General features: G+C 35.8%; 1 protein-coding gene and 2 long non-coding RNA genes across 5 annotated transcripts; 2 read left to right on the plus strand and 1 right to left on the minus strand.

Annotated features, from left to right (window-relative positions):
• Nucleotides 1–2,254: 2,254 nt before the first annotated feature.
• On the minus strand, nt 2,255–6,348 carry LOC111921832 (uncharacterized). 3 transcript variants are annotated; one of them, XR_006192652.2, is made up of 7 exons: nt 5,793–6,348; nt 5,371–5,439; nt 3,245–3,488; nt 3,048–3,117; nt 2,835–2,921; nt 2,577–2,699; nt 2,255–2,470 (listed from the first exon to the last, which is right to left on the minus strand). It is a non-coding gene; the product is annotated as an uncharacterized LOC111921832 (long non-coding RNA). The 3 variants fall into 3 exon arrangements; XR_002860293.3 differs by having other exon boundaries at nt 3,245–3,532; XR_008224223.1 differs by lacking the exon at nt 3,048–3,117.
• On the plus strand, nt 3,988–6,919 carry LOC122198287 (uncharacterized). Its single transcript, XR_006192667.2, has 2 exons — nt 3,988–4,320; nt 6,583–6,919. It is a non-coding gene; the product is annotated as an uncharacterized LOC122198287 (long non-coding RNA).
• A 2,752-nt stretch (nt 6,920–9,671) lies between these two features.
• On the plus strand, nt 9,672–11,450 carry LOC111907524 (heat shock 70 kDa protein 15-like). The gene is made up of 5 exons (XM_023903326.2): nt 9,672–10,390; nt 10,512–10,585; nt 10,668–10,700; nt 11,082–11,174; nt 11,323–11,450. The coding sequence occupies exons 1-5, from the start codon at nt 9,672–9,674 to the stop codon at nt 11,448–11,450; spliced, it is 1,047 nt and encodes a 348-aa protein (XP_023759094.2).
• Nucleotides 11,451–27,337: the final 15,887 nt, after the last annotated feature.

Genomic DNA, 27,337 nt, shown 5'->3' on the forward strand with positions numbered 1-27,337 from the left:
CCAGAATCTCTTAGAATGAGAGCATGACTTGAGTGTATATATCTATACGGGGCTGACTACCCCGCACCTTGCTGCTAGCTACAGTGGGACTGGCAGGTCTACTGGTGACAAAAGTCATAAAATCATACTGGCCTTCTTGCCATATCTAGTTTATCGTATGGTTATAGAACTCGCAACTTAGATAATGGAGATTTACTTTTAAGTAATAAAGAACTTAGTAAATTAATACCCTTAGGAAATTAGTTTACAATCTACTTATTAGTTTTATATACGTGTTAAAACTAATGTACTTTTCAAGGATAACCAGGCTTTCAGGATACTTCACTTAAATGCTACAAGTATGGTAGATACATGTACACTTCATTTCGAATTGATAACCAACCACCCACTTTTAAGGAAAATAAGGGTTTTTCCTGGGATAACTTAACTTTTCTTAATCAGACTGTTTAACCAATGGATAACTAAACTATTCTTATAAGAAAATATGGGATTTTCTTGGATAACAACTTTATTATGAAACCAATGGAAAACTGATTCTTTCACCAAAAACAACCGCTTATGAACTCACCAGCTTTATGCTGATATTTTTAAAACTGCTTGTATTCTTAGGTTCCCATTAGACAGGTATCCCACGTTCTTTTGGAGAAGACGAAGCGTTTAGAAGTCTCGTCTTTATTTTTGTTCGTACTGATATGTATATAAAGCTTGTAATACTTTGCTTTCAAAGAAATGTAAATATTCCTATGTAATGTAATGTTTTGTGTTTACTATGCTTACTATGTACATTGGTTGTGATACTTTACATGATGTACTCCGCCCCGGAATGTTTCCGCCATCGGTTTCGGGGTGTGACAGATGGTACAAGAACCTTAAAGAAGAACTTAAAGAAAGCTACAATTAAAAAAACGAATTCAAATAAAAAGGATCAAAAAGTAATGTTCAAAAATAAGTAAACGGGGCTAAAATTTCCATTCATTCAAAATCAGATTAGCAAAAAAAATAGCAATATTCAAATTGATTTTCAGAATCAGAATTCAAACTTCAGTCTTCATATTTCAGAAATCGGAACTTGAAAAGTTCATAATTAGAAATTTTCTAAGTAAAAAGTAGGTAACCAAAGACACTCGTATTCATAATTAGAAATCAGATAAGCAAATAGCCAACAAGGTTGATTACCTGATGGATCGTAAGAGTACTCGTTTTTCCAATAATTGACTTATAGATATTGGTCTAGAAAAGAAGAACCAATAACACGAAGAGAAGAAGTGTTTCTTTTCGTTTTTGCTCTTGCGTATGTATATTTGTAGCCCTAGAATCGAGAGAAAGGCAGCATAAGGAGGCACATCATAAGGTCTCATCAGTGCCTGTTTTGGTGTCACCAGTGATGGGTACGACGATGGAGGCTGCGACGTGAGGTGACGATGCTGAACAGATCTTCATGGTATTATGTATATGATGGAGGCGACTTTATTGTGAAACCCTAGAGAGAGAGAAAGAGAGAGAGAGAGAGAGGGAGGAATATAGATACGAGAAAGATGAAAGGAAAGAGGTGAGACAGTGAGCAATTATAGGAAATACGTAAAGCTGCAATTCCTATTATGGTCTTCTCATCATTTAAAAGTTACACTATAAAACCATTATTTTAGAATTTTTCATAACTCGTCTGTTTAATAATAAGCTTTGATCAAAGTATTTAAATGATCCCAATCTTTTTTCGTGTTTTCAAGCTTTTAAGTGTTCTCATTTGATCATATATATATATATATATATATATATATATATATATATATATATATATATATATATATATATATATATATATATATATATATATATATATATATATATATATAGGCTTAGGTTATTCTATTCAAAGTAATTATTGTGTTATTGTATGCATAAATGTGGGCCAATCAATTTTACTTATTTTAAGTAAGTGATTATTACATATTATTGAATTAAATTTAATTCAAAAATACCATCTATTCTAACTACAAGGGTATAATAGTCAATTAATATAAATTTAATAAAAGAAATTTGCATATTTTATGCAATCATAGATTCTATTAATTTTAAAAATCTGATTTTACGAATTATAAAGTTTTAAATTCGGACATTCTGACAGAATATGTTTGAGTATGTTCAAAAATAAAAATATTCTTTAAACATAGAATAATAAAAATATTCTTGAACATATTTCTTGATCATGACATTAAAAATTTCTTGTAGAAAAACAAAATTCTCGAACCATCAATTGAATAATTAAAACAAAAATTACATTAATTCTTATAGAATACATGTAACAATTTCTAAGAGTTACATTTATTGTTAAAAAAATAAAACTAAAAAAACTTTCAAATCTTGAAAAAAAAACATCAAAATCTAACAAAGACACTAATACATTCTAAAAGAATAATGTTGCTAAGAGGCGTCGTTCAAATTTCGTGGTCCGTTCTTCAAGCATCAGCTTCTGTGAAAACAAATCCAATGAATAAATTAGTGAGAAAATATCCATATTCCATTCCAACATAATTGGAATTTGTGATTCGATTCAGATAGAATTGGAATTCATTTACCAATAATTATATTAACATGCCTCCATTCTTTAAGAACATAATGTCAATGGCATTCTGTATGAATACATTCTGCTAGAATATACTATCGTCCCTCCATGTTTTCTTTCTTTTCCTCTTCAAAACCTAAACCCACATGTCATCAAAGCTTAGCAGTTGCATAAAGTTAGGAAAAAATTAGTCATCTCGATCACCATGTCTGTAAATTAATATGGAAAAAGTGAAGTATGGTTTACCATAGCTTAACAACTGTGTATATACCTTAATTTCAAGCTGCAAGAACTTCACATAGTGGAAAGGTTCTTCAAGCATTCTCTATATTGACTTCTGGTCTCGAGCATAGAATTTCTACCATAGAATCATCCAAAAATGTTTAATCACAGAGTATCATTTGAACTATCCAAAATCCCATTAATAGAAAATATACAATTAAAATAAGATTTTTTTTCAAACGTGGTAAGGTTGATTATCTACCAATGGATTATTCACATACGAATTTATCAAACGCCCAATAGGTTCGATTTTGTGAAGACGATACTGGTCACTGTTGAAAAAAAAATAACCTTTGATTTCGAATTATTTAAGCAAAATCGAAATAGAATGCAGCAGGAAGTGGAAGAGGGAGACAATATACAAATTTACGGTTTCCAGTGAAACCAAAATCAACATACCTGCTATCCATAGGATGGCGAGGGATGAGCAAATGCTTCTCAATTCTATACAATGGAAAATGGCTAAAAAACATCGACAAAAATCCCAACATCACCATCCCTAATATCAACAACCTCCCTTCATCTTCAATCCCCATATCTGCCGCCCTCATCTGCGACAAATACTGCCACTCTTGCTTTCTCCTCAATTTCATCTCTCGGTGCAATTAAACCTATTTACTGCTCAATCGACGCATAGGGTTTCCTGTGAAAGCAAAATCAACATGCCTCCATTTTCGATCGAAATACCTGATCAATAAAAATCTCCATAGCCACACACGCTGGTTCTTGAATAAAATATACAATCTTGGATAATAATTATAAATCATATATGTTTTCCTTAACAATGCGATTAATAATATTATTATTGGTGATGCACCTAAATGTTCATCGAATTTTGAAACCAAAATTTTATTCAAATTTTCATCAGAAAAATTATGTAAAGTTATTTAATTTAGGGTATATTACACAGATGGTCCCTGTGGTTTAGGATAATTTACGTGTTTGTGTTTGGTCCCTAACTACTTTTTTTAACTCGGATCATCCTTATTGTTAGGAATTGTTTCGTATTTAGTCCCTAACAGACCTACAATTATTGTTATACCCTTTTTTTGTTTTTTTTTAAATTATTGTATTTAAAATTTTAATAAAACATAAAAACCCAAGGGATTATTTATGTAATTACAATGAAAAGAGCCCTAAAATGAGCCCCATTCAACACTCGATCGGTTCCTCTTATCATCTCCACCGGCGCACCAAACCTCTCACCGTCAGCAACTTCCTCCACCTAAAACCTTCATCTTTGCCCTGTCAGTGCTCGCCGGAGATCAAAGTATAACCGGAGATCTCTCTTCATCTCGACCCGATTTCAAACCTTTCTTTATCTCCACCAAATTTCAAGTTGGAAAGCGTTCAATTCATCCCCACCAGATCACCTCACAGAAACCCCATGAAACCTGCGATTCATTTCTTATGGTGTGCATAATAATTCTGAGAAGTAGATTTCAAGTGGTGATTTGGTTAAGCCCTACCAGAAGGTAATATGATCCCTCCTCTGTTTTCATCTATGCCACTATCAATAAAATGGATGGTCAGATTCGCCATTAACTTCTTTCCCTTCCACCACGGATACCCTCCCTCTTTAGTTAATATTTTTTTAATAAATAGATAATTTAAAATAGGGAAAAGAAATAAAAAATAAGGAAAAGAAATAAATAAGGGTAAATTAGTCTTTTTAGAACGAACAAGACCAAGCGTGCAACAAAATAATAAATTACAGACAGTCCGAGTTAAAAAAAGATTTTAGGGACCAAACATTCAGATTACCCTAAACCACAGGGACTATCTGTGTAATTTACCCTTTAATTTATAAAATACTAGGTGTTACATCCATGTATTATATGTATTAATTAAAAAAATTTAATATAAGTCTAAATATTTAAGAACTTTGGATTTATAAGAAAATAAAAAAATAATGAATTATTAAAATTGATTTTTTTATTTTTTAAATTTAAATAAATAAACAAAATAAACTAATAAACTTTAATTTGCGAATTTTTGAAAAAAGAAGGTAAATACATTAATGAAATTAATATTAAATTATTACTATATTTATTGTAATTATTACGTTTAAGTATTATATGGAATTTATTAAAAATAAAAAAACCCATAAAATGACATATGTAAAAGAAATTAATTTAAAATAATCACAAAATGACATTTGACAAATTAAATAAGAATGTGACATGTGACAAAAAAAAACATTCATTTATTAGAATAAATGATTTTTTACTTAAAAAATTGAAAGTACCCAAATGCATCTTCACTCAAATACATCCGATACATCACCAAAATGACATAGTCTCTCTTACCATGGTCCTACATTTTCATACCTCCTAAATGTACTTCTTAAATAATCTCCTTAAATGGAGGTCAAAAAAAATCTCCTTAAACAAAAGATCTAAATACTTTTTATTTAAGAAAAGTTTGGTTATAATATTAAGAGCCACTAAACTATCTTTTATAATCTATATGCGCTATTTAGTCAATGTTACCACGTTAAAAGAATGAGTGCATTATATATCTACCCGGAATTCTGATAAATGTTGGCTTCATATCTGCAACCATCTTAGAAGATCATTTCGGAAGCCATGCCCCTGTTCCAAAAAAAAAAATTATCATAATTTATAGTATTATCCAAATAAAAAAAATAATAACCCCACAAATATTACACTTAAATTTATGAAATTGAATGCATATGCAAAGGTAGTCTTTAGGTGCATCCAAGCAATCCGTCTTCCATTTAGCAATACCAAAAAAATCACATTTATGTAAAAGTAATGGGTAACATGGTTTTTATAGTTATTTTCTCTTTAATAAAGAAAAATGAAGTTCATTGAGACATTTCTACAGACATGTAGTAGGTATCTTTGAAGATAGTTTGGACGTCATATCTTAAGCAATGACATTAAAATAAAAGCTAGTTTCATAATTAATGTTAAGCACATACCAATCAAGCTTCAAGCCACATCATTATGAGAGAAGACCATATACACGATATGATGTTAATTCCAAAACAATCAAATTGAAGATGAATAAAGGGAAATTGGGGGAAAACAAAATTAAGGTTTAAATTTCGAAGCCAAAGAGGCAATGAATAAATTGATTAAAGGAGAATGTGAAGCTTCAATCGAAAAGAGAGCAAAATACATATGGTATTCCATGACAATGGCAGTTCAAGCTGCATCTGAAGATCAATCCTGACACCGTCGATGTGAAAATCGACGACTTGACGTTTATTCGAGGACTAGGAAGTAAGGAATCAGAAGACTAGATGCAGGGAAAAGAATGGGATTCACACTGAAGACGAATGAAGATGAGAGTTAGAAGCACAACTTGGCGAAAAGAAAAATGGATGAAGGATTATCATTGATGATAATTATTGGAGAATATGAATTTGGGCGGAACACCAAATGTGTAGTAGAAGAAACGTAAATGGATGTTGGAAGACTTTGATTGGAAGAATGAAACGGTGAGGAATTGTGTGTATAGCGTCGATTGGAAGGAAATTGGGGTATATGATTAGTTGTGTTACTGTTGATATGGTTTGTCGTCCTTTTATATATATATATATATATATATATATATATATATATATATATATATATATATATATATATATATATATATATATATATATATATATATATATATATATATATATGGTGAGCATGGAAGTGACCCTTGGTAGCTATAATTTGTGTTCGAGTACTGAAGACCTGTTTTGATTGTTGCGGTAGAACTTTGGTTGAGGATCAAATGTAAAGACTTTGAAGATCAACATTGAAGACTTGGGAATCCGGAGTGAAGAAAGTTAAACCAAAGAAAAGCATGCTTTGTCTTTTGTATACCGAAGTGTCAGAGAAGTAATGTTCACCTTTTCCGACATTGTGTCTTAGATGAGTGTTGTCAGTCCAAGCATTGAAATCATGGCCGTCTAACTTAGGAGTATTTTATTGTTTATCATGTACTCGGTTTTGCTATATATATAGATGTTCATGTTGATTGATCTATGTGTACCACTTCGCAAACTTTCATTGTATTACTATTATTGAATACAAGTGTTTATTATATTCATTATCTCTTGTTGATGTTCTTCATCATTTAATAACTTGTGTTTGAATGCAAACCTTGTTAAAACAATACGTAGTCTGAGAACGTAAAAACATTATTTTTATGTTATTATTCTGCAGTGAATTTTTGTATCAACAACTTTATCTTGTTATTCAGCAATGAATAAATGAATAGTCACATGTTAAAACTAAAATTATAATTTACTATAAAAATAGACATACGTAAATTTATAATAAAATAATAACATTCTAATGAATATATGAATAATCAAACGTTAATATTCATATTGAAATTACTTCAACAATAGACAAATGCAACATTATTACAGAATAATAACATAAACATAGTGTTTTTACGTTTTCATACTATTTACAGTTTTTATTCACTACAAGAAAAAAGGCATTTTACGACGCGCAAATTACGACACTCATTAATTTATGTTACGCAAACGAGAGTGACATTAAAAGAGTGTCATCTCTTCAGAAAATTTAAGGATTTAGGTCACGCATTATTGCGTGCCTTTAAATTAGTGTCAAAAGAAAAAAAATTAAAAACACGGAGGGCGTTGTACCTTAAATGCGCGCCCTCTATATGTGTCGCTTTATAATTTTAATGAACGCGCGTTCCTTAGTTACAAGCGGGAAAAGAAAAGCCAAAAAATTAGAAAAGCCCGCTACCCTCCCTACCCTAAGCATTATCACGCATCTTTCATTCTCCTCACACTGTTGTGCAACTTCTCAATCAAAGATCGAAGGTTACGATTTCATCTCCATCTCTCGACTTCATCATCTCAATCAAGAAAAAGGGCTTCTGATTTCCATTCATCTACTTCATCGTTGCTGTAATTTCACCTTCTTCATCTCTCTGCTGTTATTGAGAATACTCGCCAATAGTTTTCTTGCACTATTCCTTGACCTGCTTCCTTCTAGATACGCTTCTGATCGAGAGATTCAGGTTAGGGCTTTCAAGGCGCCGTGGAAACTGTAATGGTGTTCATTGTGGCGGAGGGATTAGGGTTTCTAGAGTGAGAGACGAAAGAGGAAATTGGGGTAAATGTCCGCAGAAGGAAGCATGTAATGTTGTTCTCTATTAACTGATGACTTAGGGTTTTAACTAATGACTTAGGATTTCGTATTTATGGAATCCAAGTTCTTGATTCCTGAATTTGATTTCCCTTGACCCTCCTTACAGATCCGTAGAAAATTCAGAAGAGCCGCCACATATCTCAAGCACACGGTACCATCTCTCTCTCTCTCTCTCACGCACCTTCTATCTGATTTTATTTTTGCTCATCTATTCTGGATTGTATTGCTTTCGAAAATAGTGGTTACTTATTAAGGGGCATTTTGGTCAGCTTGTTAATTTTGATAGAATTCGGTATTACTGGGAAAAAAATGGGTGCACCCCTGTTCCTTTTTATCGCAGTAGCCTCTTCTTTGATATTTTTTTTCTTCTAATCTCCTTGGTTTGAGAAGCAGGGGCTGCTTGATCAAAAGTTTTTTTTTTGTTATTGGTCCATGATTGACAAATTTATGGAAGGGTTTCTTGTTCTTCGCTGATTTTGATCCTAGTCAAGACTATTGGGTTCATTGTTATGTCATATACAAAGGGCAATACTGGAATCTTCTTGTTTGGTTTGCGGTTGATCAAAATATTTTTTTTTCCTTTTGAAAATGTTGCTGCTGAGTTTGATTCTTGCCATGGCTGCTGGGTTAACTTTAATTTTGAAAGGGGCAATTTTGGATTTTTAAAAGGGTAAAATGGGATAAACCCCAAATCTCATAGAGTTGACATCACAGATGCAGTGGAACTAGCTATTTCAACATCAGAAGCATTAACAATCCACACATGTATGTCTATTTTTAGTTTCATGGATCAGCTTCAAAATGTGGCCTTTAAATTTGCACGCTAAGTGTTTGTGAAAAGTCCTTATTAATGATTTGGCATTTAGAGGCACCTTTTGGGATTGAGAAAGATGGGCCTTCTTGAGTTGATCTATTATAATGTTAGAAAGGGTTAGAATTTAGAAGAATGAACTCAATTTATATGAATGTTTGATTTTATAAAAAAATATGAATGTTTTAGCTTTGTTGTTTCTCTCTCAATTTCAGATGATTCATTATGTAAAAAAAAGATAGAAATTAAGTTTACAACAAAACTGTTCCTTTTTTTTTTTTTTGCTTTTATGTTTATCTGGTTTTACATAGAAGTTTCAATTATATCGTATAAACTTGCCATATGAATGGCTCCTAATATATTTCCTCTTGATATAACATAAGAATAAAATTAATTTTTTATATTATTTGATATGCTTATTTTGCTTACATAATTTTTTTATTTTTTATTTTTGGTATTGCAACGTGTTGGATATGCATTCCAGCAAATTTACTGGAGTGGGTTGGGCGCTTGGGCTGACGGAGTTCTTGGGAGGGAGGTCATGTTAAAATTATTTTCTAAAGAAAGAGATGAAAGATTGATACACCATCTCATGGCTTCAAAGGAGCTTCATCCATCCTTAATATCTGCCTAGAGTGAATATAAGGTGTAAGATGAGAGTTCTGATGAAGATTATCACAATCTTCATTGATGTTTTGTGAATATTTTCATTAATGGTTCTTATCTTGTGGTTTGTTAAGCAGATTATGAGTAATCGAACAGTTGTTGATAAATCTAATTACCTTTCATCTGTGCAGATTGATTCCTGTGAGGCAGAGTAACTTCTCATTAATTAAACGAGTTACTTTACTCAGCAAAGATGAGCGTAGTTGGATTTGATCTTGGGAATGAGAGTTGTGTTGTCGCAGTTGCCAGACAAAGGGGAATTGATGTTGTTCTTAATGATGAGTCAAAACGTGAGACTCCTGCTCTTGTGTGTTTTGGTGATAAACAGCGTTTTCTTGGAACAGCTGGTGCTGCAACCAGTATGATGAACCCAAAAAACACCATTTCCCAAATTAAGCGGTTAATAGGGCGTCCTTTTTCTGATCCTGAATTGCAACAAGATCTCAAGGCTTTGCCTTTTTCAATTACTGAGGGACCCGATGGTTTCCCATTGATCAATGCAAGGTATCTTGGGGAAACAAAGTCATTCACCCCAACACAATTTATGGGAATGGTTTTCTCAAACATGAAGACAATAGCTGAAAAGAATTTGAATGCAGCAGTTGTGGATTGCTGTATTGGGGTACCTATCTACTTCACTGATCTTCAAAGAAGAGCTGTAATGGATGCAGCTACTATTGCCAGTTTGCATCCTCTACGGTTGATGCATGAGACAACAGCCACTGCTTTAGCTTATGGAATATACAAAAATGACTTACCTGAAAATGAGCAACTCAATGTAGCCTTCATTGACATTGGACATGCTAGCATGCAGGTATGCAGTGAAGCTCAATGCCCTTTAGTTCAATACATTACACGAGAGCTTTTAACATGCTTAATAATGGAACATGTAATGAGATTCGCAAGCCCCGAGTGAGTATTCAATTGCTTTTTTATTATTCGGGTAATTAATATCTCTACCTTTTTTTATTTAGTTCACTAATCTATACATATACATCTATAAAAAAAAAACCTTTTTTTCTATATTTTGAAGGTATGCACCTGTTCGTAGCGATTCGGTTGTTGGTGAGCTGAAGTTGTCAGAGCCAACTGATGTAATTCTCCTAGGTATTACTTTTGTATTTTTCAAGATTTATTTTATATACTTTTCTTAAAATGCAAATTTGTTAAATATTATGTTACATTTAAGAGATTACAAGAATTGAGATGCTTGCGGTTACTGGTAAGGATTTTAATCCTTCGACATTATAAAACTTACTTTGTTTCATATTTTCAAATATTAAATACTTATTTTATCATACCGTATTAAAAAATAAAAAAGATAGGTACATTTGTTCAGAAGAGAACAAATCCTTTAAGCCATTACAATCATAATGTTCTTGCCCATATAAGTTGTGATTTGATAACATTGGTAATTTCTTCAGATGTGAATTCATTGTAACAGATACATTTGGAAGATCGAGTGAAACTGCATATCTGAAACTGCCCTGTTTCCCCTAGTCTTGTCTTCTAGACTTGACCTTATTTCTCTTCTTATCTATCATTTTTGTTACTTTGTAATTTCAATTAATATATAAACAGGTTTCTTGGATTTTTTTTTCAGGAATTCCTAAAATAGAGAAGCTAGAAATTGAAGGGAAAGCTTTCCATACAAACTTATATGCAGTTCGTTGTAATTATAGTGGAGGAAAAGAGGGTAAGAGTAAAATCATGTGGCTTAGATCAATGGTTGGAAGTCCAAATCTTATTTCCATTCCCGATATCTTTTTTCTTTTAAAATTTTTTACCACTTTATGAGAAACAAAGTGAAATGTGGGTCTATAAATTGTTTTTTTTTATTGTAGGTGAAACAGAAAGGATCATCAAACATATGATCAACCTATTTGGGCTAGTATTATCTGTGGCTCCTTCTCCTGCTCCTGCTCTTCCTCCATCATTTTCTTCCATTATGCAAAGATTTAAATCTTACTAGCTTTTAATCTTTCCATCATGACAAGAATTTTGTATTCTTATCTTGCTGATAGGTCCAAAGAAACTTGAATGGGATTGAACCATTGTGCTTCCTGATTTGCTGCTATCAATGGATGTTGTGTGAATCCTCATTGAAGTCTTCATTTTGGTTTAAGAGAACAAGGTGGAGAGTCTAAAAAGAGACAAGTTAGCAACATAGAATCTCCTCCAAGAAACAAGTTACAACAGAGAATCTTCTTCCCCTTTGTTCACACTTTACATAATCACTTTCAATAATATTATCTTCAGTCTTCCTATAGTTTCTTCATTATTAATTTTTCTGGAATCTTTTCTAGGTAGTCTTTGGTAATGGAACCGTGGACGTCGTGGTGGTGGTGGATATCGTGGTGGTGCCCCAGTCAACCAAATCCAAACCTTAATTTAGCTGTTGTTGGGCTTACCCCTGGGTAAATGAGAGTCAAAAAGACGTTTTTGCCCCTCTGTTGCTAGGTAACCTTTTCAACAACAACATTCTACTTAAGCAGGTGAGTAATCAAGATTAAGGGAGACTTTTTAATCATGTTTGGCATTCCTTTCCAGTAAGAAACAGAGTTGTATGATTATTTGTTAGTTTTATAGGAATGTATAACACATGTTAGCAATGTATTATTTTTGTTTAACATTTAAATGATTCTTTGTATGACATTATAATTTGTGCAATTTATTTTATTTTTTGAGTATGAAATTTTATTTTATATTATGCAATGGATTGTATTTTTTGTATATTGTATTTTATTTATATTATAAGAAATTAAATGCAAACTTAATTTAAAAATTAATAAATATATAATTTTTTTTTAAACATTTAAATTTACGATACGCAAAAATGTGTGTCATCTTCATTTATGACATGGCCTTTCTTGACAGGGGCTTCCTTGATACGCATTGCGTGTCATTAACACGCGCGTTGTAAGGTTACGACACACGAATGCGTGTCGTCTTCCTTTATGACAGGGCCTTCCTTGATACGCATTGCGTGTCGTAAATGCGCGTCGTAAATTTGAGCGTCGTAAATGCGCGTCATCTATAGACGACGCGCAAAAGCGCGTCGTCTCTCTTTATGACAGGGCCTTCCTTGACGCGCATTTGCACGTCGTCTGAGCCTTTTACGACGCGCAATGAGCGTCGTAAAAGGCCTTTTTTCTAGTAGTGATTTGAACTTACTTATATATATATATATATATATATATATATATATATATATATATATATATATATATATAAAACATTCTACTTACTTCTTTATTGTTGAGCTTATCATAAGATCCATTGAGTTTAACTTACATTTCATCAAATTAATCTTAGGTTCTTCTCTCAACAATTAGTATAAGAGGCATGGTGGTTTCTTTTTAATTTTCTGTAAAGACTTAACTCGTTTTCAAAAGAAAACTCTAATTTAAAAGGCTTTCTATACCACTTAGATCATCCTTTTCAAAATCTAAGGAAATAAAGAACAAGCTTACTCTGTAAATATATCTACCAGTATTAGAGGTTTGAATCGCACTCCAATACTTGTTGCAAGTGAATATCATCACTAGTCTCAATGTATAGAAATATATTTAGGAAGACATGGTAACGAAATTTGGAGATCTGTGGAAAAAGGACCACATGTACCTGTCCTGCTCCCATTGTCACCATTGAAACTCAAACCAGACTTGAAGGCGGTCAAGCTGCAATGACCAGACCTACCAATGGAGATATTGAGAAGATGAAGAAAGATGAAATTGTTTTCTATCAAATCTTTTGTGGAGTTCCTCCTGGCAGTATCAATCTAATTGTTAATTGTAAATCAACAAAAGAAATTTGAGATATTCTTAAAAAAATTTATGAAGGAACAGAGAAAGCTCAAGAAAAGAAGTCGGTCACTGCCCTAAATAAGTTCAATAGCTTCAAAGTTGTTTCTGGTGAAAGTCTTGATGAGTCCTTCAAAAGATTCAACAACATCGTTACCAAACTCTCAAATGCACACATCACTCGAAGTGATCATGAAATAAATCTGCAGTTCTTGAGTGGTTTAGGAAAACGGTGGACCATGGAAAATATGATAGTTCAATGTAACAACAAAATAAAAAATTTGTCGTTGTATAAGCTCTACGATGAACTACAAACTCAAGAGTCTATAGTGATGAAAGATTTCATGGATCTTGGTGGACCACTCGCCTTGGCCGCCCACTCACCGCAATCTGCCAATCGATCTCCTCAGTATCATCATACCAGAGAGTCATCATACCAATCCCCATATGATGACACACGACAGTCATATGAACTAGATACACAACCTGATGATAACAAGCCTTTCAACAAGCATTAGCTCTTGTCAGCCAACAGTTCAATAGACTCCCTCCACCCAACAACCGTAAAAATCATCAGTTCACCAGACCTCCTTTTAACCGCAACTACGATCCATAAAACAAATCCCTTCAGCCCTCCAAATATCTGATAAAGTCACCAAATCAACTGTAGTCTCAAGATACACCATTGATGCTCACAAACTCCACTGAAGCACCAAAAGAAGATAAATATTCAGATACCACATTTGACACTGAAGAGAACAAAGAATTCTATCTTAGAATGGCTCAAGAAGTTGAAGACAAGGAAAGAGTTGAGAAAGCATTTGTAGCACAAGTAAGGAGAGACCATCAAGTATGGTCTTCGAGAGATGCAGATGAGGAAAATTACAACAAGAGGAAATGAGGAAATTTGTGTAGTTGGAAAGAAAAAGGAGAACACTAAAATGCTAAAGAAAAACTACCGCTTCATGGAAGCAGAAGGAAACATCAACATCGTTGAACAAGTAAAATTTATGATTTAGTCAAAAAAATTACATGTATGATTGTGAACCATATCTAGAACAACTTCCTCAAATGTGTGATGACGTCCTTTCAAGTTATAACAAAGGCTTAGATGAAAAGAATATAATGACCTAAGAGCTGTATCACTTGAGTGGAAGACTAAAAGACACAAAGCATAAGGTCAATATGTTAGAAGCATACTTGAAACTAGAAAATATTCTAGGTTGCTTAGTGAAACTTAGTTATATGTTGCTTTCAGTCAATGGGATTTAGCCCGAGGTACAAATGTACGCTTAAAAGAATTAATAGAAAATCTCTTTAATGAAAGTGAAGCAATTGAAATTTTTTTCAATAATAGGTCTGTAGACAACACTTATAATTCGGGTTGGTCAAATGGATACAATACTAGAGAGAAAACTCCACCTCAGTTTGATGCCAAAAATCCCTACGTCCCACTTGACATGACCTTTCACTTCCCAATCAATGACAAGACCTATCCTGAATAAATTCAATGTACTTTTGGAAACCCTCATGTTCTAAGCAACAACTATGTCAATGAATAGATTATCCCAGAAACATCGGGCTCTCTAATAATATTTACTCTATACTAGTCATTGGAACGATATATCCTGGATTAGGATCTGACGTTGACGAAAAAATCATTTTGGAAGGTCCAAACATGTCTACAAAGTCCCTTTCTGATGAAGATATAATCTTAGAAGGAACTGACTTACCTCCCAAATCAAATGTACTATAAAAACTGAGTACTGCACCCTCTACAGTATCCCACTCAATAGAAGTCTCACCGTAGACTTCTGCTAAATCCACCTCTAAGATTCAAGCTCTTCTGCAATGAGTAAGAATAGACAAGTTTGAAATAGGACAACGCTTTCAATGTCAAGAATTACGTAGTTCTGATGACATCTTCTCTTAGACCCATACCGAATTCAAAACTTTTTAATAGGAAAAGACCTACGCTGAACATATCTCATATTTTGACACCAAATGATGAAACACAGCAAGCCTTAAAAGTTGAAATCAAATCGCATATTGAGAAAAGGCAAGCTGAGTCGAATCTCAAGGTTATTGAAAAACAAAGGTCACCATTTTTAAAGAAAGCATTTCAAAAAGACTATGGTTCGTAAATCTTTTCAAAATAACTTTGTGCAAAATTTTATTCAAATTTTCATGAGAAAAATTCTATAAAGTTGTTTATTTTATAAAAATATGTTTTTTACCTCAAAAAATTGAAAGTGCCCAAATGCATCTTCAGGCAAATACATCCATACATCATGAAAAGGATATAGTCTCTCCTCCGATGGTCCTACAATTTCATTCCAGCTAAATGCACTTCTTAAATAATCTCCTTCAACAAAAGACTTAAATAATTTGCATATTTAAAAAATGTAGTTATTTTATTAAGAGACACTAAAATATCTTTTATAATATATATGTGCAATTTAGCCAATGTTACCACATTAAAAGAATAAGTGCATTATATATCTTCCCGAAAATATGATAAATGTTGGTTTCATATCTGCAACCATCTTAGAAGCTCATTTCGGAACAAATGCCCATATTCCAAAAAATAATTATCATAATTTATAGTATAATCCAAGTAAGAAAATAATAACCTCACAAATATTACACAAAAATTTCTGAAATTGAATGCATATGCAAAGGTAGTCTTTACATGTAGCCAAGAAAATTGTATTCCTTTTAGAAAACACCACAAAAAATCACATTTATATAAAAGTAATGGGTAACATGGTTTTTCTAGTAGTTTTCTCTTTATAAAGAAAAATGAAGTTCATTGAGCCATTTCTACAAACATGTGGTGGGTACCTTCGTAGATGCTTCTCAAACAATGACATGAAAATAAAAAGCTAGCTTCATAATTAGTTTTAAGCACCTACCATCGAGCTTCAAGCTACATCATTCTGAAATAATCAATTGAAGATGATTAAGGGAAATTAGTGAGGATTTACAACAAAAACACAATTATATTACCGTTGAAAGGTCTATGCAATGCCAATCAACCTAAGGACCAGCGAAAACTGTGAGTCTATTGGAGTGATAGTGAAGCTTCAATAAATTAAGGGCGAATGTGAAGCTTCAACCTAAAAGAAAGAGAAATATATGTTATATTTGGTGACAATGACAGTTCAAGATGCAATTGAAGATCAACCGTGACACCGACGATGGGAAGTTGATGACTTAACGTTTATTGGAGGACCGGGAAGTAAGGAGTCAGCAGAGTAGATGCATGGAAAAGAATAGGATTCACACTAAATAGGGATGAAGATGAGAGAGAGAAGCACAACTAGAAGAAAAGAAAAATAGATGAAGGATTATCATTGATGAAAATTATTGGAGGATATGAATATGGGCGGTGCACCAGATGAGCAACAATAGACACATTACTAAATGTTGGAAGACTCTGAATGGAAGCAAGAAACGAGGAAGAATTGTGTGTATAGCGTCAATTGAAAGGACATTAGAGAGGATAAATAGTTGTGTTACTGTTCATAAGGTTTGTCCTCTCTCTCTCTCTCTCTCTCTCTATATATATATATATATATATATATATATATATATATATATATATATATATATATATATATATATATATATATATATATATATATATATATACTTATCAATCTATTTCTTTCCCAATTTATTTATCAGATAATCTTCCCCTTACCTTCACTAATACAAAACTGGGCTATAGCGTCACTTTTTGAAAGCTAGGTGGTCTCAGTTTTCATATTTCCGATAACTAATGGTCATCAAGTAATTATTATGATTGTTTCTATGACATTTTACTAAGAACCAGTCACCATTGCAAATTATATTTCTGATATTAACATTGGTTTTACATAAAATAAAGTGACAAGTCGTGCTACCACCGAAAAAAGTGACCAAATGTTCTCTTCACTATCGGGTTTTGTTATTTTATATGTATGTTTACCATGTATTGGTTACTAAGTGAGACATATGGTGTTGAAACGGCCGAAAGTCGTGCAACCGTCGAAAATAGTGGCCAAATTTCATCTTTTGTACCAGGTTTTTTATGTTATATGTACCTTTACCTTTGGGTATTAAGTGAGATGTAAATACATAAGGTGGTAAACACATATAAGGTGTCTAAGTTTCATGTTAAGTGATTCCTTCTAGTTGTTTAGTTTACATGAATATAAATATTAAGTACGTTGGTAATATGTGTTTTGGGTTTCAGTTTGAACGCCAAATGAAAGACTTTTAGCCAAAAAGACTTATTAACTTATGTTTGTGAGCAAAAGAGTTTCTTAAAAAGTGTTTTGGTTTAGTTTTTATCGTTGGAAAGTCAATAAGTCAACAAGTGGTTTTTGATTAAGTGTTTATCTTTTAAGGGTTATTTGTCTTTTACAACCCAAAAAGCTATAAGGACTTTTGAAAATTTAGAAATCCTAACTAATTGAAATCTTATTTTTGAAGGGTTATTGAAAATTTATTTTAATAGACCTTTTCATATTGACAAACACGTTTTTTGACTTATTGATTTTTCAAAAAGCCATAAGTCAATAAGTTGTTTTTAAATGAAATACCAAACACTTTAGCTTGAAGTCAAATAATAAATTAACCATTACAAATATGAGAATAAGAATATAAACAATATCGAAAAATTAAAAAACATGCATTTTTACTATGATACGATATTTAACTGCATTAATTTACACATTACTAGCTATTTACATTCAAATCAACAAAAAAAAACCCAAAAAAAGTATTGTGTTTACATTCACAGTTACCATAAAATGTTATGTACCTACCAAATGAAGATGTTTTACAAATTTAAAAAAACCAATGTACTCCCGATACCACTTACAAACAAGAAGAAAATCCAATACAGGATTATCATCATTAACGATCTCTACAACAATATGTTCTTCTTATTTTAAAGTCATGACTTGATATTCTGAAGGTTTATGTCGAACAATTATAGTTTCCAATAGTTGCCTAACGTTTCTTTAACAATCAACAAAGTTATCATCATATATCATCAAACGACGAAAACAAGTACTCAGTACCTCCAAACCTACAATTACACGTGGGAAATAAATAACAATTTTAGTCAAATATATAACATGTTCCTTGTTGGGTCTAAAATTGGTTTATACTTTGTTTTTCTAAGCATTTATTGTTTTATCATTTCGGCCGAAAACAAATATTGGGATTAATTATAGCTTGGACCGAAAACCCATGAGTTTTCGGTCTAGCATTGGGTTTTCGGTCCATTGGGTTTTTGGTCCGGCCTTGAGTTTGTGGCCCATGTATATATTGGTGTTAGGTGGGTGAGGTGATCAGAACTCTCAAGGTGCTTAAGTGTGTGTTTGTAAGGTGCGAGAGAAAGTTAGAGAGAAGAGTGTGTGTATATGAATCTATGTGTAAGGAGCTTCATTCCAATATTGAATACATCATAGATTCAAGTTATTCTTCTTCTCCTTCTATTCTATTTTGATCTGAAATCATCTAATTTATTGGGATTCCACACCATCAATTGGATCTGATTGATACACAAGCAGATTTGGGGACTTAAAATTGGTATCAGACCAAGGTTGTATCAATCAATTTTTTTCAGATTTGGAGCTTATTTGATCTTATTTTGAAGAGATTTTTGCGTTTTTGGATAGATCTTGGCAAAATAGGGGGGTTTCTTCTTCACGTTTTTCCTGAAAATGAGTTTTTGATCGAGTTTTGGAGCAAAAAAGGTGAAAAAACGTTGTTTTTCGTCAAGAAAAGCGATTTCCGAAGTGATTTCGGTCTTTGAAGGGCTTTCGGTCGGATTTTCGGTCCGAGATTTCGACCGGGTCGGAGTTTTCGGTCCGAGATTTCGGTCACGTTTTCGGCCCGAGGTGTTGGGTCCGAGGTGCACGTGTTCGGTCCGGGTTTACGGTCTGCAGCTTCGCGTGTTCGGCTCGCATCTCGCTTTGTGGAGTCCTCGCATCGCATTCAAAGCTTCGTCCTCGCAGCAACCTGCGCATCTAAAAAAAGGGAAACGGATTTGAGGGTGCCGGGAAACGAACTCGGGACCTCTAGGTCATTGCCACAACGCACTTAACCAACTCAGCCAACGAATCCCTTGTGTCTTACCTTCGAATTTTTAAACTTAACATCTCATTCTCGCATCCAAGTTTCGCAATTTGACAAAATTAGCCCAAAAATCAATTTCTTTTTATTTTTAAATTCCATTTTCAACCAAAATTTTAGTTTTTAATTTTTGACTTTTGACTTTAAAATTTTGACTTTGACCTTTGACTTTAAATTTTGACTTTTTCATTTAACCTTTAAATTTTCAAATTTAGATATTTGGTTTGACTTTTAAGTTTGACTATTCAAATTTTACGTTTAAGGTTGACTTTCTCATTTTTTTTAACTCAAAGGGCAATTAAAAAAAACTAATTAAAAAAAAATGAGTTCCATATCAATTCCGGTAAATGAAGTTTCATGTAGTCCATCTTGTGTTAAGACTATTAAATTTTTATGAGAATCAATAGATCTAATCAAGAGGGAAAATGAGGATCTAAATAATGAGAGGTACACTATTAGGAAAGAACAGAAACCCTTAAAAGCACAATTAAGAGCCAAAATCAAGGATTTCCGAAAGCTTCAAGAAGATTACAGCATCAAGTGTGAAAATTATGATCAAATTAAGAAAAAACTTGCTGCTATAACTGAAGAACTTGATGCTTTGAAAATAAAGTGTGGAAAAACAGATGTTAGTTTCAAAAATTACACTAGGTCAAGTAAGATAGTCGAGTCCTTGTTTGAAAACCAATTAAAACTCAAAAATAATCAAAACAAGGGTGTAGGGTATGATTGTGTTCTTCCACGTTTCAATCATAATTACACATCCATCCCTATGACACAGGAAGAAATTAACAAGGGGGCACATCTCCAATATGAGAAACCTGTTGCAGTTGTGCCAGAAAAGGATGAAATGAACGTTTCTAATGATTCTGTTACATGTGCAGGTAAGGTAGCAAAGGATGAGAACAAGGAGAAAATGATTTAACAAACTAATGACTCCTTGAACTTGGAATCTGTTGCTTCGAACTCAGTTGCTTCTGATCAACCTGCTGTTGAGAAATACAGGTCACCAAAACAAGCGAAACTGACGGCCTGTTGCAAGTGTGCTTGTGGGAAAATAAGAAACGAGGAAAGGATATGCCACCAGGGGCAGGAAGAAATAACTTCATGGTGAAGAAAAAGACTTGTTTTCACTGTGGAACACCTGGACACATTGCCAGAAATTGTCCTAATTGCGCATACGTTCCCTACTATGCACATGTCTGCCAGAAAACACCAAGAGGGAGACACTTCAAAAGAAAACCTTCGAGGCCACATTCAGACAATAGCGACTGGAATGCCACAAAGGCCAAAAATCAATCCCACAAGGTTAGGAATTCAACTCCCAAGGTCAACAAGGGAATGTCGGCCAAGAAGCCAAATCCAAGAGATGCTCCCATGAAGCCAAAATCAAAGTCATCTCAACGGCCAACATCAAGATCAAAAGCAAGTGCTTATCCACCCATCGGATCGAAAAAGAAATGGGTTAAACCTAACTACAAATGGGTACCAAAGGCTCAATCTCCTAAATCTCCTAATGATTCTAATATTTCTACATCTTCTGTTTGTCATAAACAGGACATGTCATGGGAGAAAGTATCGTGTGTTGATGACAAAGGTCGACCCAGTTTCAAAACGGAATAGGTTCCAAAGACCAATTTATCCCACTCTGTATCAGAATAGCTATGGAGGCATATCATCAGACTTCGGTTTGTTGATAGTGGTTGTTCCAGGCACTTGATAGGAGGCATCTCTCGACTGTACAACATTCAGACCTTTGTTTGAGAGTATGTGTCCTTTTGCGTGTAACGACCCAATTTTCACGACCAAAAATTTTGTTTTAAAAACATTACTTTAGCATATATTAATAACTAAACACATTGTCTGATCAAATCATAACACAAAGTGAACCATGTCTAAAAGCCAATTCATACATTCAATCAAAATATCAGAGTACAAATCCCAGTGAAGCTCGTAAATGCGGAAACCAGAGAGTGTGTGTGTGTGACATGCTGCTACCGTGCCGGCTCCTTTCCCCTAGCTGAGGAGGTACCTGAAACCAAAATTGAAAACTGTAAGCACAAAGCTTAGTGAGTTCCCCCATCGTACCACATACCATACAAACACGTAACATACATACTGCCAGGCTATTCTGGGGTTCCTGACTACCTGGTATGGCCGTTCTGGGGTGCCGTCCTACCCGTGTCAAGCCATTTTGGGGTGATGACTACCCATGTCAAGCCATTCTGGGGTGCTGACTACCCATGTCAAGCCATTCTGGGGTGCTGACTACCCATGTCAAGCCATTCTGGGGTGCTGACTACCCATCGGTCCTAACAACCGACCATAGGGACTGGTCCCCTCATACTACCTCTATCGCATATAACATAACAAGCCAACATGAAAACATATCATCATATACTGTCAGACGTATCTGGGGTGTCTGACTACCCTTCGATCCTAACAACCGAACTCGACTACTATCACATACAACATATCATGCTAGCATATAACATATCAGGTAGTAGTAAACCTAGATGATATCACAAAGACAATCATCTATCATACGTCTCCTACTGTTGGGTCGGCATTGAGGCCTTAGACCCACCGCTACTGGAAGGTAACTCACCTAGAAGTAGCTGCTGATCTGATCGGGAACTGACTGCCTACTGCTGCTGCTGCTGCTCCGGAAATCCTCCGGCTGCAATTCCCACAATATACCCAATCAAACACTACTCACTGACCTTTGGGTAAAATGACCATTTTACCCCTGACCATGCCCTAAGTCAAAGTCAGAGTCAACTTTCAGTTGACCCGACTCACCGAGTTGGCTTTCCAACTCGCCGAGTCCCTATCCAAACGACTGCCCTGAATCCCGATCCTACCCGTCGAGTTAGGCGACGACTCGACGGGTTCACCTTCTTAACCAATATTCAAGTCCTTCATCCTACTCCCCGAGTTGTATGAACAACTCGTCGAGTTCATCTTCATCCGATGAACACTTATGCTAAGACTCGCCGAGTTGTATAAACAACTCGTCGAGTCCATCTTCATCCGAAGAACACATATGCTGAGACTTACCGAGTTGTATGAACAACTCGCCGAATCTGTTCTTGATCTAAGGAGATTGCCTTGAACTCGCCGAGTCAGGGCATTGACTCGCCGAGTTCCTCCATAGATGAGTTTAGCTTCCGACTCACTGAGTCACACCCCGTGACTCACTGCTCACTCGACACTACGAAAAGGGGACAAACTCGGAGACTCGCGAACAGACTCGCCGAGTCATATGAACGACTTGCCGAGTCGTTGCCATGCACCCACTAAATACACAGATTTGCTCGATTCCAGTCCATGCCATTCACAGATCTGGACTTCTAGGACACGAATCACATGTAAAGTTTCCAACTTTACGTGTGGATATTAACCAATATGGATTTTAGGGCTCAAAATGCCTCAAAAGGGTAGATCTAGGGTGAACAAGCAACATGGGGCCATAAAGCTAACAGATCTGAGCTCCAGGAGCTCAATCTTGCCTAGATCTAAGGGCCAATCAGCCTATTACGAAATAATTTGCACATACAAACTTGGGGTTTGGCTCAAGAATGACTTACATGAAGTAATAAGCATAGAAACAGGGGAAAACGGATTATACCTCAAAGGAACTGCTGAAAGAGTGCAAAGATGCCTGGATTCCTTTCCTTCCTCTTGATCTACTTCCCCTTTTTCATCAAAACCTTCAAGAACACACACACAATAGCCTCAAACTCTCAAGGAAGAAGCATAGAATGTGGGTTGGGAGCTCTGGGGAGAGAATGGGGGCTGGCCTGGGCGGATAAGTCCTTTAAATAGGGTGCAAACCCCTGAAACTTAGGGTTTCATCCAACAGCTGTGACTCGCCGAGTCCAGGATATGGACTCGCCGAGTCACCAACTTAAACATGTCCCGGGTCCCGCATCCACTCGGCGAGTCGGACCTATGACTCGCCGAGTCCAAGGCTAAAAGAAAGGAAATACTCAAATAACATTTACGTACCAGGAACCGGGTGCTACAAATATCCCCCACTTATTTTAGACTTCGTCCTCGAAGTCTGCTGCTCGATCCTGAAACAGCTCGGGATAATGCTCCATCATCTCGTCCACCGGCTCCCAAGTCCATTCCGAAACCTTGCGGTGCTGCCATTGCACCTTCACTAGCTCCACCTTCTTGTTCCTCAAATCCTTCGACTTCTTGTCGAAGATTGCGACTGGGCGCTCAATATAATTCAGGCTGTCATCAACCTGAATATCCTCCAAATGTACTACTGCAGAATCGTCCACTAGGCACTTTCGCAACTGAGAAACATGGAAAGTGCTATGGATCTGGCTGAGCTCGGTTGGCAGATCCAACTTATACGCTACCTTGCCCACCCGGGCTACGACCCTGAACGGTCCGATGAATCGCGGGCCCAACTTGCCCCGCTTCCTGAATCGAATGACGCCTTTCCAGGGCGACACCTTCAGGAGAACCATATCCTCGACTTGGAACTCCAAATCGGATCGACGCTTGTCGGCATAACTTTTCTGCCGACTCTGAGCAGTCTGAAGCCTGCTCCGGACCTGCTGGATCCTCTCGGTCCTCTTGAGCACCACTTCAGTGCTCCCCATGACCCTCTGGCCAACTTCACCCCAGCATATCGGGGTCCTACACCTCCATCCGTACAACATCTCGAAGGGAGGGCGGTCGATACTTGCGTGATAACTGTTGATGTAGGAGAACTCGGCGAGGGGAAGATAGGTATCCCAGCTACCACCGAAGTCTAGCACGCACGCCCGCAGCATATCCTCCAGAGTCTAGATGGTCCGCTCGCTCTGCCCATCCGTCTGTGGGTGAAAAGCAGTGCTAAAATGCAGACGATTGCCCAACTCGTCATGGAATCTCTTCCAAAATATGGAAGTAAAATGCACATCCCTGTCCAAGATCATCGATAGTGGCACCCCATGCCGTGCCACAATCTCCCTGATGTAGATGTCGGCCAATTTCTCAGCTGATATGCTCTCCTGAATCGGGATAAAGTGAGCACTCTTGGTCAATCTATCCACGATGACCCAAATCGAATCCACTCCACGTGCGGTCCTGTGAAGCTTCGTGATAAAATACATCGTGATATCTTCCCATTTCCACAGTGGAACATCCAACGGCTGCATCTTGCCATGCGGTCTCTGATGTTCGGCCTTGACCTTCCTGCAGGTCAAACATCGCTCGACATACCATGCCACATCCCGTTTCATGCAGGGCCACCAATAGTCTAGACGAAGATCCCTATACATCTTCGTCACCCCGGGATTAATAGAGAATCGGGACTTGTGCGCCTCCTCCATCAAAATCTGGCGCACGCCTCCGTGATACGACACCCACACCCTATGGTGTAGTGTCAAAAGTCCTCGGCTATCATAATCAAAGGAGGAAACCTGACCCACCACACGCTCGCTCTTCCGATGCTCCTCCTTGATAGCCTCCTGTTGAGCCTCCCGAATCTGCTCCAACAGGGGAGTCACCACGGTCATCCTCATGCAAACGTCCCTGATCGGCGCCGCCTTGCGGCTAAGGGCATCGGCCACCACATTAGCCTTCCCCAGGTGGTAAAGGATCTCACAATCATAGTCCTTCACCATGTCCAACCATCGACGCTGCCTCATGTTCAGATTCGGCTGATCCATGAGGTACCTCAAACTCTTGTGGTCCGTGTAGATGGTACATCGAACCCCGTAGAGGTAATGCCACCAAATCTTGAGGGCAAAAACCACCGCCCCCAACTCCAAATCGTGCGTCGGGTAGTTCACCTCGTGAGGCTTGAGCTGCCTCGAAGCGTAGGCAATGACATGCCCCCTTTGCATCAGTACCGCGCCCAACCCAGAAATGGACGCATCACAATAAACCACAAAATCCTCTACGCCCTCTAGCAGGGCTAAGATCGGCGCCTCACACAATCTCTGTCTCAGCGTCTCAAATGCAGCCTGACGCTCGGGTCCCCACCGAAAGACCACGACTTTCTTCGTCAGCCGCGTCAGGGGTACGACTATCTTGGAGAAATCCTAGATAAATCTCCGATAGTAGCCTGCCAATCCCAGGAAACTCCGAATCTCAGATGGAGACTTCGGAACCTCCCATTTCATCACGGCCTCGACCTTGGCCGGATCGACCAGAATCCCGTTCTGGTTGACGAGGTGTCTGATATGTGCATAATTAGTTAATTATTTAACATATATTCTTAGTTATTTTTGGTTAATTATGAGAATAATTTGGACAAAAGGTACTTAAAATGCTTTGAATTGTGTTTTCAGCCCAAAAGATATGCTTGGATGTAAAAAGGAGAAAAGGAAAGCAAGAGAAGATTAAAGGGTACCAAGAATGACCTACTCGGCGAGTAGTTCGGCATTACTCGGCGAGTACACGCGATTGTTCCAGAAGATAGCTACGATTCCTGATCTAAGACGGATAACTATACACCTACTCGGCGAGTTTATTCTGCTACTCGCCGAGTACCCTCTGTTTTGAGATATTTTTATAAGACGAATCCTGATCACTTGGGATGGAACCCCTGGCGAATTTTGGGAGAATCACCTGCGACAAAAAGATTCAGAAGGCATTGAAGAACCCTAAGCTTCAAGAGTTGGAAGAATTCAAGCAATTAGGTTAATTCTACCACTTAGACTTAGGAATTAAACATGTTTGCTTTCTTAAACTTTGTTTCTTTGTTTGTTTCTACTGCAACTATGAGCTAAACTCGTTTTTGTTTCTGTTTGGGGAATACCAAAGAACTCCTATGGTTTAATTATTGAATCTTGTTTAATTGTCTATTGGTGATTTGTTAAATTAAGTTTGTTAAAGAACCTTATGTGTTAATCACTACTATTTTCTGTTAATTGGAAGGCAATTAGGTTGCATGAACATCACTTAATTGTTAACCTCATATGTCTATGTGAATGCTAAAACGTATGCTTGGAAGTAATGATTATGAAACTAAGATTAATAAGAAAATAGGAAGATTAATGTGTGAGCTTGTTGAGAAACCACCAACAAGAGGTTAATTGAATTAATAACTTAATTGACCATTACAAATCTTATTTAACCCAAATAATTAATCTAGGGAATTAATTAGTTTAAACACTTGATCAACGCTTAAATTAGTTAATTGTCTAAGGGTTAGGAGTAATGAACATGAACCTAACTATTATCATTGGTAACCAATAGCAATTAGTCTATCTTAACTTAAATAACCATAGGAGTGAATTGGTTGAACCTAAATAGAAACATCTTTATCAAATTTGGTGAATAGTTGTTGCTTTAGTTAATTAGTTAAATTTAATTTGTTTAAGTTTCTAGTCTTGCAAAACTAGAGAAAAAACCATTTACTTTTATTATTTGTTTTAGTTAAAATTAGCTATTAGTTTAATTTCCGTTCCCTGAGTTCGATACCTTACTTATCAATCTATACCACTTAAAGACAGGTTCACTGCCTTTGTGTGCTCAAATTATTAATAAAAAGTAGGGATAAAACTAGTTGAATTTACACACATCAAGTTTTTGGCGCCGTTGCCGGGGAACGGTTCTAAATAATTAAGCTAATTCCTAATTTTTTCGATCCTTTGTGTGAGTTTACTTGCATAAAGTCCATTTATTGCAGTTTAGTAAATAGCAATTAGGTTTTAGTATCTGTTTTAGTTAGATTTAAAACTTAGAAAATTTTTTGAAAAATCACTGCTACTCGCCGAGTGCACTCGCGACTACTCGGCGAGTAACAGGTCATTTAGATTTTTTTTTTCTTTTAGTTGTTTGCAATTTTTTTTTTTGTTCTTTTTACGCTTTTATTTGATTAATTTCAGGACTTTCATGACCAGAGGAGCAAACACGCCACTGGTACCCCCGTTTGAAGACCCCGAATCCGAATTGAAAAGAAACAAAGGGA

The sequence above is a fragment of the Lactuca sativa genome, chromosome 1, assembly GCF_002870075.4.
Source record: "Lactuca sativa cultivar Salinas chromosome 1, Lsat_Salinas_v11, whole genome shotgun sequence".
In the NCBI taxonomy this organism is placed as follows: Eukaryota; Viridiplantae; Streptophyta; class Magnoliopsida; order Asterales; family Asteraceae; genus Lactuca; species Lactuca sativa.